Source organism: Glandiceps talaboti, chromosome 5 (assembly GCF_964340395.1).
Source record: "Glandiceps talaboti chromosome 5, keGlaTala1.1, whole genome shotgun sequence".
Classification (NCBI taxonomy): Eukaryota; Metazoa; Hemichordata; class Enteropneusta; family Spengelidae; genus Glandiceps; species Glandiceps talaboti.
Window position 1 is genome coordinate 5,786,812 of NC_135553.1, and position 11,819 is coordinate 5,798,630.

At 36.2% G+C, this 11,819-nt stretch overlaps 2 protein-coding genes across 2 annotated transcripts; one reads left to right on the plus strand and one right to left on the minus strand.

The window, feature by feature from the left end:
* Positions 1-668: 668 nt before the first annotated feature.
* Positions 669-4,640, plus strand: LOC144435918 (transcription elongation factor, mitochondrial-like). Its single transcript, XM_078124561.1, has 4 exons — positions 669-843; positions 2,336-2,788; positions 3,428-3,574; positions 4,149-4,640. The coding sequence occupies exons 1-4, from the start codon at positions 805-807 to the stop codon at positions 4,575-4,577; spliced, it is 1,068 nt and encodes a 355-aa protein (XP_077980687.1). The 5' UTR covers positions 669-804; the 3' UTR covers positions 4,578-4,640.
* A 366-nt stretch (positions 4,641-5,006) lies between these two features.
* Positions 5,007-7,725, minus strand: LOC144435841 (cytochrome c oxidase assembly protein COX19-like). The gene is made up of 3 exons (XM_078124477.1): positions 7,586-7,725; positions 6,351-6,462; positions 5,007-5,574 (listed from the first exon to the last, which is right to left on the minus strand). The coding sequence occupies exons 1-3, from the start codon at positions 7,662-7,664 to the stop codon at positions 5,490-5,492; spliced, it is 276 nt and encodes a 91-aa protein (XP_077980603.1). The 5' UTR covers positions 7,665-7,725; the 3' UTR covers positions 5,007-5,489.
* Between the last annotated feature and the right edge of the window lie 4,094 nt (positions 7,726-11,819).

Sequence of the window (11,819 nt, forward strand, 5' to 3'; positions counted from 1 at the left end):
CATCATGCAGGTATGTGTCATGGTCCCTCAATATGTCTAAGAAAGGGAAGTGTATAATTTTAGACTCAGTTAGACTAAAATGGGGTTTGGGGTTTAATGTTAGGGCTATATACCCTACCAAACAAGTAGGCGAGTGCCCCTCCACTGCGCTCCCTCTGTCCACCCTCCCAAGATCTGATAACATGTACACACATTGTTGTGATGACAACAGATCTGATGACAATCACATACAGTACCTACATCGGATCATGGTAGGATGTACAGCTACAGACTCAATTGCATAGACCTTGTGATGTAGAATTGCCACTGTGCAAAACTGAATATCTCTTTAAAATAATCAATTTTGCAATCAGTAATGGAAATCCTCCATTATTCATAATTTGGCAAAGGTTGTGGTGTAGTGATATCGATATTGTGTGTATTCTGAACACACTGTGTACCGCCCTCAAACCAGTCACCCTTAAAAGTTTTACATCTTATCACAAAAGCTCTTCAATATCGTCATGTCTGAAGCACTAGAGGTATATTTAGTAAATATAGACGTCGAATAGACGCTATTACCTACTAGAGTCACACCCCAGTCGTGCAGAAGAAATCCCGAGGATATCCCTATGACGTAATGCGCAAAATACTTGCGCAAAACTATCCGTCGCCATTGAAGGATTTCCCTTGTGCCTTGCATACTGCGTACACACATGTAGTGCTTGATGATATCTTGATCGTGAACCAACCACGTGGTAATATGGAATAACAAATGGACAACGACAAACTTACTTGACGTTACGTACTAGTAAAAACCGAAACATGTTCCGGAATATATTACGGGGACGCGGAGCAGTGAAGGTACAGTTACATGTCGGTTAAAATAGACACATCACACATGGTTTTAATACACCCCCCATCTTACATATATGATTACAATTTACATCACATATGTTATTATTAAATGATAATATATGATAGCATTCAATTTGTGATTAAACACAGAACCTTGTGAAACAGAAAACTCTTCCAAGTTCAATTTATTTAGGCCATTATCCATAATGTATGTAAACGCATTTGGACACTTTTAGTTTGTAATGTTCATTATAAACTTATCTTACTATTACTAAACCCCAGCCAATAAGCAGAAGGACAGTGTTAATTCAGGGTCTATAATCTAAAATGTCCTTATTATAATAATATTAAGGACATGTCATGGATGATTTTTTTTTTTTTTTTTTTTTTTGGGGGGGGGGGGGTCATCATGACACCCTTGATTGAACATGGCACATGTAGATTATTTCCTGTTTATTTATTTATTTGGGTTTTTTTTTTTTTTTTTTTGAAGGGGGTTAACTTTCTCAAAGAATAATCTTCTAGTTACATAGTCTATTTTTCAGTGCTAACAAAATGTATTATTATGTTCATACATAAAAAAGATTAACCTTTCGGCTATGAAAAATGTTTTTTAAGGAAAACAATTAAAAGAGAGAGGGCAGTGTAGAAACCACTATCATGTAAAAAGATAGTCTAGAAGCTATCCATGGCATTTATCCTCTTCGAATTCTCTCTCTCTCTCTCTCTCTCTCTCTCTCTCTCTCTCTCTCTCTCTCTCTCTCTCTCTCTCTCTCTCTCTCTCTCTCTCTCTCTCTCTCTCTCTCTCTCTCTCTCTCTCTCTCTCTCTCTCTCTCTCTCGCTCTCTCTCTCTCTCTCTCTCTCTCTCTCTCTCTCTCTCGCTCTCTCTCTCTCTCTCTCTCTCGCTCTCACATCTAGTCAAATGAATCTAATCAAGTGAAAATCTAGCTTAACTACATGCTGATAAAAGTCATGTGACAGAGATTGAAGAGGATCGTGGCCAGTCCTCAGGAGCATTGCATCACTACAAGGGCTCTTTTGTATGTACCGATATATACCGCGTAATTATTGTACTTGAATATCCTTGTACTGTGGGCCCTCATTGACTACATAGGGCTAATCATTCATTGACATGTTACTGCGATGCCTTGTGCATCGCAATAACACGGAGCATCACAGTAACACATCAATGAATGATTAGCCATATGTAATCAATGAGGACCCACAGTACAAGGATATTCGAGTACAATTATGTAGTAGATATTGGTACATACAAAACAACCCTTTTAGTGATGCTCCCAAGGACTGGAGAGAGAGTTTAAGCAGATCGAAGCCACACATAGCTTCTAGACAAGAAAAGAGAACAAGGACATGCTTTGTTACCTATGTAGCAATGTTTACTCCATCAATAATCCTTTCCAGAACATCTTAAATACAACCTTACAGTTGCCAAGGATGTATTCTCAAAATTATTTTTCTTTGTTTTATTTGCATCTAGCTGCTCAGGTGTAAATTCCAAGGAATAATCACCAGAGTAACATCTTCAGCATCTGGAGAAACCATGGCAACAGAACTTGATAATGAAAAAGCTGTGTCCAGTGATAGCATCAGTAAGATCCAACCAGATATAATATCCACTTATAATGAGAAAGAAAGACAAACTATATTGGACAGATTTAACAAAGACACTGAAAGTGAATTAAGTAAAATCAAACATTTAAGAATGAAAACAGCACTTGATATTGTTGCACATCGGAAGGAGAACGGACCCTTTCAAGATATCCGCAGTTTAATAGGTCTTACTGGCATTAGAGAAAAGATGCTACAGTTCATCTGTTCTGACATTATCCGTCAGATGAGAGAGAAAGAAGAACCCAAAACACATGTCAAGACAAACAACAAAGCACAATACTTTGCAATGAGACCTGATTTGTCAGAAGACAGACTTGAGGTAGGTGTGCAATATAGTCAGACATGTCATTTCTATGTCAAATAGTAAATTATAGTACATGTATCTTGTCTTCCATGGCGATTCCAATGTCTTATCTATTGTGTATACCATTGCAGAAACATATATTTTCATTTAAATACATATGAAACATATTTTCTAGTAGCATAGAAATTGATACTTGACTCCATGGTAGATAAGTAATACTGATCAAGTTATGCAGCTTTCATTTGAATCTCATTGCATTTCGGTTGCTTCAAAACTAGATTTCAAATAGGTAACTTTATCACTATTAATGTATTTTCTAGTTTTACAGTTGTTTGTAAATACAGTATTTACAGTGATTTCTCTTCCCTTCCAACTCAGTTTACTGAATGATAACTATAAAGTAAGATTGTCAGAATTCAGTCGTGGGATGAAGTTTTTTTAAAAGGAATTATAGGTTATCGTTTCAAGCTCTCTCAGCCAAGTATTTATCACACCTCAAAATAATCTGTGGTCCAACTTTACTGAAATATTACGTAGTGACTTTCAACTTGTATAACTTTCAATGGCACAAGACATGAAATACCAGACATATTTATAATGGCTTTCTATATGTAGTGATCAATCTTGTTTTCCCGGTTTTATTTTTTTCTTCAGTCGCTGCAAAGCATTGTGTCTATAGACCTGGCTTTTAAAAGTATATCATGGATACACATGTCTAGAGATATGCAAGTCACTGATTGGAAACACCATCAAATTGATGTCGGACCAAGTAGATATGATCCAATCAGTTATATTGAAAATGTAAGTATAGGCCAAGAAAAAAAGAAGAATTGTTTCTGGTCAGGACAGTTCATCTAAAATGGTGCGACAACATGCTTTTTTAAATTTAATTCTCAACAAACCTGTAACTCAATCAACTATTTATGGAAGTTACTGGTTGTTTTATTTAGTACTTGACTTTCTGCTATCTGTAGGGCATATCACAAACATGTCCTTTCCACTGAGAATATTTTGAATGCTTTGCTTTTGATGATGTGTCAGCAGCTGTATGTCAAAGTTAACTCAATGACGGAGGCAGCCATGTTGGAAAATCAGTCAACATTGCTGGTATAAAAGGAACTCTGTGATTGGGCAATTTGCTGCTGGATAATGACAGGTTTTAACCATTTGAGGGCAATCTAAGCTATATGAGTTTTAGTAACTTTTTTCAAGGCAGTTGACAGATAATTTAGTTATAATGCCTTGGTTATTCAAGATGAGATGCGGTATGACTATGAATAGTTTGTTATTTTAATCAAATGGTAAAGTATACTAATAATAGTTTTGTGTTGTTAAAAATCTAGTACCAGCCTTTAATGTTATTTTGTATATTTAGGTATCTTCTGTGGTTGGAAAAATGTCCCCTGCTGACATCTACCTGATGGAGTACATCACATTTAGAAAGAAAAACCTGAATCTCCTTCCAGCAATGCTTCACATACGAACACTAGAGGGCGTCATTTACGGGATGCTCAACAGCCAATATCAACATACCAATGAACACAAAGTGGCGTGTCTTGGCAGAATGACTGTTGGCAGGCATTTTGATTTAGTGGTGGGATCAAACCGAAAGAGTGGTCAGCAGATAGCAACTAATTTGGTGAACATGGCTGCAATACATCGTAAACCAAGGGTTATTATACCTCCACATCTCATCAAAATGTTCCTGTCTAGTAGTCAGTTAGAGAAAGAAGGTTTGACAAACTGTTTGCTGCAGGCTGTGACATTTTACGACCTAGCAATACATCATAACACAGATGACTGAATTAGTAGGAAATGTAATTCAAGATATTTTAGTACAAAGTATTGATATAACACAATTTGAGAAATGGTGCCTTTTTATCGTAGTTAATAAATGAAATAATAAATGAAATAAATGTAATTGTGTCTCCAGGTTCACCATGGATACTTCACACACAAATATATGTATTTAATTATTTTTTATTTTTTTATTTATTTATTTATTCATTTATTTATCTACCAATCATTAAGTCTGCATATCCACTACACCATTCTACAAACCTTTGCAGTTTTCCTCAAAACATATACAAATTATTTCAAAATTCACACAAATCAATTTTCAAACCAACATTCATTTATTGTTACCCATAGACTGAATGCGTTGTCATGTCAACACTTGTTTAGCAAATGAGTTCCAACAATGACAGATATTTCTATGTTCAATAACCCCTCTATTCTGTGAAATCCACCCTACTGCAAAGAGTACACATATCTGAAATGATTATTTGTTATCTTAAAACTGTACACATACATCACCTGTGGGTAAATGTATTTGTGTAGTGGTGCACATAGTGTAATGCAATATATGCAATCAAATTGATTTTAGGGCCCATCCCAAAAATTAGCACCTCCAATGAATCAAGATGTCAACAGTAATACTATTTATAGATAAAATAGACCTCCAATTGACATGCTAATAGTTAATTATTGGTATTTTAATGTTCAGTGAATATTTTGTTTGGTTGTCTGATTGAAAAACTAATGTCCCAGTTCTAGCTAGTGTAGGACTTGGCCAAACATGTCTGATTCCAATACATGTCTTATTACAGGACAGTTTATATGGTATAACACAAATACTACTTATGATCTGTATGTAGTGATTACTTGCACTATCAAAGTCTTAATTTACATAAATTTACATTGATGATAGCAGGTGTCATGATTTTTCCTTGCCAGTGCTGTGTTTATCTTGGAGATCAGCATATCCCAATTTACTGAGAGGTTCTTTGGCCATCAGTTCACTGCAATAGAAAGATGTACACGATATACTTTCACTGGCAATGGATATATTAACCATCTATAGTGAAAATGTGATCTTATAGAACGGAGTACATTGTGTGTGTGTGTGTGTGTGTGTGTGTGTGTGTGTGTGTGTGTGTGTGTGTGTGTGTGGTATGTATGTATGTATGTATGTATGTATGCATGGATGGATGGATGGATGGATGGATGGATGGATGGATAAATGGATGGATGGATGGATGGATGGATGGATGCATGCATGCATGTATGTATGTATGTATGTAGGTATGAGAATTTGTCTATGAGAATTAAGATACGTTTCATGCCATCCTATTTACCAACACAACACATCATTTGCTCATAAAGAAGTGAGTATAGAGGGCGCTATAACATGAACAAAAACATATACACACACAACTTTAACACACTGAATGCACCCAACTATATTACCACAGACAGATAGTATATTGCATAGACATGGACGAATTGTCAATGCAATATACCATCGTAATATGTTTTTAAAATCTGAACATGTACTAAACGAAATTGCAAATGTCAAAATACAGGATAAGTTTAGCATATATTTATCAGTATCATTATCAAGGCATGACTGTCTGTGTATTGAGCATAAAAGGACTTTGGAGTGTTGTCAGTAAGGGTTGTATGTTAACACCAATCTTGACTTTGAATCCATGCAGTAACTTATAAGATAAAAAGATGACATCATCACATACACATTTGGATTAATCATACTGATATGTTCTGGTAGACAACTTACTGATCCATTCTACACTGCATGTAACATTTTGCTTCTTCTCGACATTCACTATTCTGAAATCTGTTCTTTCGTAAACATTTCATGTATAAATCCATAGATTCTTTGCATTCTCCTGCAATGAGAAAAAAAATCACATTCTAAAAATGGATCCTACAACCATACAGTCTATGTGCAGTACATTTATGTGGAGTCATGATGGGTGAATGGTTAGCGTGACCGGCTTGGAATCTACAGCTTGCAGGTTCGAGCCCGGTTGATGCCTGCTGTTTGTTTCTGAGTGGCTAAAGTCCTTGGGCAAGATTTGAACCACGACTGTGCCTCAGTCAACCCAGCTCTATAATTGGGGACCTGGTAGGACATAGGTTGCAATGTGAAGGCTTTAATCCTATGTGCTGAAATGGCTGCAATGGATTGTATGCTCCCCGGGGAGTTGAGGAAGACTAAAGGGCTGTTGTGCCGTTCTGATCCGAGCCAGGGGTAATAATTGTAAAGCGCTTTTGAGCATGGAGTGGGAAAGCGCTATATAAGAACACAACATTATTATCATTATAGAGACTGATGACATTGAAGTACAAAATGCTTTGCTAACATTTAGCATAGCAAAGTGATACTGCAAACTATTTTCAATTTCTTTCCCAAGAGTACTGTTTTCTACAAACAAGGTAACAAGAACTGTCATGGTTTTGAAGCACCTGCTTGATATATAAAATATATTCAAGTTATTCAACTTACTGTTTTTGACATTGGCCAAGGTGGTTTACATTGTAAACCACTTTGGCCAATGTCAAAAAACAGTAAGCTCAGAGACTTGGATATCTGCTTGACAATGCAAGCAACTATTCAACCTGATATCCAAGACTCTGTCTGAGCTATGAATTGATGACAATCTGTTTAATTCATATAAATGTCAATGACCTGATTATCACGACAGTAACACTCCGTCCCCAACTGACTTCTGACAAGCAACTTTTGGAACTATACATGTATCATATACGCTCTATACAACTTACAAGAAGACAATCAAGTTTTTATGGGGTACATTCAAGTAAAATTGTTGTTGTAGACAAAGAAAATAAGTAAGAAATACTACACGTCCCTACGGTGTTCATGTAAATGTACATTCGTATGTGCATAGGCCTAGGGTACCGGGTATACGGTTTGTGTTTCTTGTTGACGTGTTCGTTTCTTGTAAACAAACGGGGTCCCCTATGATTACGTGCTACTTTCACACCTACCGTCATGGTCGATAGGAAAGCTACCCTTTGCCGGTGCTCTTGGAGTGAAACTCTTCTGGCCAAAGTTCATTGCAGACATGATTATTGATGTTTGTGTTTACACGTACACGTGTGTGAAATGCCAAGCACAATGAACCGCTCACATTGACCTCTGAACCAAAATAACAGACCACATAGCTATTCAGTAAAATCAGTTGTGATTGGCTATAAAAAGAAGTCATGAATATATCATCCAATCAATAGGGCTTTTTTATTTCTAAACAAAGTTCATTTTCCCAAATGCCTCCCTTGGTGGCGCTCTACTAAGATAGACTGCGCCAAGTTGTCGGCAGTGGAAAGGTGAGTCTCTGCACATGGCAATCAATTTTTTCACAACAATCTTGGTTTCTAACAGATTCACTATAGCATGGCCATCGGAAATGCACTAGAGCAGCTATTACTATAAAGTTACCATTTGCGTGTACCAGCAAAGGAATCGATGACATTGTAATGTGTAAGGAGCCATGATATAATTGAGAATGCAAACTTTGTTTGAAAATTGATCAGATTGGCAGAGTTCCATGATAGCCTCTCCCGGCAACAAAATACATATACACTTTCTGGTCATTGAATATAACCTTTCGGCCACGATTACAACCCTCTGACAGTAGTTAAGAGATCTGATCACCCATAGACTCTCCACCAACGTTGGTGGAGGGTCTATGGATCACCACTTAAATCGTAGTACTAGTAGTATCGTCTTGAAAACAGCAGATACCTCGATCTCATTCACAGTGGAGCACGCTGCAGGTCAGCAGTGACAGTGTAATGTTGATGTTAGATAAAAAGATAAAAGAGGAAGCTGTTTGTAATAGTATTACGTAAGTTATTTACCGTTCACTCATCAAAGTACTTTATGTAGTTTGAGAAAAACAAATACATAAAATCAGAAAAAAAAGAACTTGAAAAAATACAGTAAGAACTGCAAAATATTACATTATTAAAGCAACTGTGGTTACAACTGACTTTAAATTTAATTAACCTAACTTGGTGAAGACAACTCAATGACTTTTTCATATTTGAAGTGTATCAGTTTCACTTTAGTACTATTTTCTAGTTCTTCCAGGATTACTTTAGTTCTTCCTCTTGAAAGACAAACATCATGGAGGACATATCAAAGAACAGTCTTCCTGAGTGTCCATGGCAACCATTAGATGAGATCTGCATCATACCCAGGGATGTGGTAGATGAGTCAGCTAAACCACCACAGTATGTGTCTGTTGGTAGGGGAATTAACTCATCATGTTGGAAGAAATCTTGTATCAGAGATGTCAAATTACCCATGGCTGCAGTGGATTTATTGTTAGATGATGTACATTACGTCAAGGTGAGAATCCATGTTGCTGAAATCTTATCATATATATATATATCATATGTGAGGCCACAAAAAATCCTTTGAGCATGTAATATAAACTGAAAAATAGGTAATGTTCATAGGGATAACTTTCACTTTATTGTATTATGCATTTGTATCTTGCTTTGCATCACTTCTGTGGACCAGAAAGATATGGACCTTGAATTTAAAAAACAAACAAACGAAAGATTGCAAAAACACTGCGGTAACAACTCCACATCCAAGTAAATTTGCTAATTACTTTTGCCAGGTGCCATGCAAACTGGATATTGACAAAGAGCATGTTACAAATGTTCCACAATGCCATCCAAAAAGATTAGTATCCATAGGAAGAGGTAAACTGAAGACAGACTATGACCAGTGTAGACAAGTACAAGAAAATGGTGGTCCGGGAACTAGATCATTGCCATCAAAATCTCCAAAGGTAAGCATGAAATGTCATAATTAATGCAAAGTAGGAAACCAAGCATTCTCAAGTTCCTGCCATTATACTAAGAGTTGGGCATGTGTGTTATTTTGTCTCTGCAGTATATAGGTAGATAAAGGGTAACACTTTCAGCAGGTACACGTATACTAACTTGATTGTGTGTAATCTATTTGGTGTCATGGAAGTATAATCTAAATCAAATAGACCACTGTGATATACTGGTACATTCTGGGGATTCTTGTAAGTCAATATGTCTAGTTTTGTCCTTACCTATATGTATCACGGTAATAGTCATGATGACAACAGTCAAGACATTCATCATACAAACTTGAAAGCTGTACTTTAAAATCTGCTGGACCATTCTTGTTTATTTTAAGGAAAATTAAAAAAAAAAATAACCTTTGAAGAAGACATGTATTACAAATGTGTGGTTTCCATACGATATTGATATATGAGATATTGTTGTAAGTGTGATAGTACTTATCCAATTATCTCTGTCAGTTGTGATAGAAATTGAGATAAGTTCGTCCACTTTCCAAAATGGCTATGGTATACAGCAACTTGTGTAATTTATAATCACACTATCTGCACCTGCCAGTCATTTTTTTGTGTCCATAAATTGCGTCATATATCTGCAAGGAAGTTACATTAACTTTGAATATGTTATCTGTCTATTTTTTTTAGGACTATTCTACTTGTAATGGCAACAATAAGAAAGTTCGTAAGATTTCATGGGCAGAGGCAGAAATTCCAAAACATTACCTGAGAGGGCAGCAGACAGCAAGAGAAAATGGCAACCAGGACTGGACACATAGATACGTTGCAAAATTACTAGGAGAACGCAGAGATTTGGATACTGAATGTGATACTTTACTTAGTACTAGTAATAGTGGAGATACCATGAAGCCGTCATCAGTTAAGGAAACACAACAGAGTGGAAAGCAAGATGATATGATTGTAAGTTTTCCCTTGAGTCATAGGAATGGTGTTTCCAATCTTGGAAATGGACCTACTGATAAAATATTAACTAACAAGTCTAAATTCAATACCAGAGACATGGATAATGCCAAGGAATCTGAATATCGGAGCCATTCTGATCATTATCAAAGAAGTGCCCAGGAATCTGAATGCTGTAGTTCTAGTCATCAGGGGTCAAGGCACTTAAATAGATACAATCATTTGAGATGTGAGGACCGGGTACAAAATCATCCAAAAAAGAAACACATGTATCAAAAGCCTGTCAAACGACTTGCAATGCTTGCCAAATTGACTGAATTAGAATGTGTTTCAAATGTTAACGGTCACCAAGTTTCAGCCAAACAATCTGATGATCAACTGATGGCCCATTGCTCAGAATTAGAAAATGAAGGGGTATCTGCGCTTAAGTGCAATGGTGTTGACAACAACATTCAAGGCTTGAACAGCACTGTCAATCAGTTTCAAGAGCCAAAAAACTTTCAAAAATGTAAAATTATACCAAAAATTCACAGAAGTACTTCAAGTACCTTGTACAGTACTGAAAAACAGGTCTGTAATAGCCATGTTAAATGTGAAGGAATAGATTCAAAGTCAGATTCTAAGGTCAAAGGTCATTCAACAAAGTTAAAAACTCCAACACCAGACTACAGAGAAATGTACCTGTCGTACATCAAATCAGTCAGACACATTCTCTCCTCCCAAGAGTTTCAGGGTGATGATCAGAATGATAAACAGTCATTCAGACAATTGTGTGATGCTGTGAGAAGACTCCAACAAGTCGACAACTGCCAAGAAAATAACAGTGGCCAAGAATTAGTTGATAAACAATCATTTACACAATTGTGTGATGCTGTGAGAAGACTTCGACATATTGAAATGTGTGATGAAAACAATGTAAATGAAATAGATACAAACAGTACAGACAAAGATGGCAGAATAGAAGAACAGATGGAAGAGGAAGAAGATGATGATGATGATGATGATGTCATGGTAAGTTGTTGTGGGATATATTACGGACGTGGTGGTGAATAAATGTTTGCTCAAGCTGCTCTGCTACCAAACAGTCTGTGACTTCATTTACATTGGACCTTCTATTGTTGATAAATGTAACTAAGAAATCAGGATACTTCTCATTGCAACAACTGTCTATTCCTTCATCTTGAACCACAATCAGGTCTTTGTTCTTCACCATAAATTAAATAACTACTCCAAAACATGTTCCAGATTTTGGCACAATATGATCTTTCGATTGTTTTATTGATTTTGCCATCTTTTCAGCAGCTGATTTGAAAATAATGATTTAGCAAGATTGACAGATATATGCATGAATAATAGATAAATAGAAATTCATTTGAATTGAATTTTTAGTTCGAATGTGCCTTAAATTATAAAACCTAAAATTTGACCATAAAAGTGAGTCTGAAAGCATATTTTAA

Coding starts and splice junctions, on each gene's coding strand:
- LOC144435918 (XM_078124561.1), top strand. CDS start 805: ATGTTCCGGAATATATTACGGGGACGCGGAGCAGTGAAG. Junction 844..2,335: donor GGGGACGCGGAGCAGTGAAG/GTACAGTTACAT, acceptor ATTTGCATCTAG/CTGCTCAGGTGTAAATTCCA. Junction 2,789..3,427: donor TGTCAGAAGACAGACTTGAG/GTAGGTGTGCAA, acceptor TTTTTTCTTCAG/TCGCTGCAAAGCATTGTGTC.
- LOC144435841 (XM_078124477.1), bottom strand. CDS start 7,664: ATGTCTGCAATGAACTTTGGCCAGAAGAGTTTCACTCCAAGAGCACCG. Junction 6,463..7,585: donor CTTTCCTATCGACCATGACG/GTAGGTGTGAAA, acceptor TTCTCATTGCAG/GAGAATGCAAAGAATCTATG. Junction 5,575..6,350: donor ATGCAGTGTAGAATGGATCA/GTAAGTTGTCTA, acceptor TTTCTATTGCAG/TGAACTGATGGCCAAAGAAC.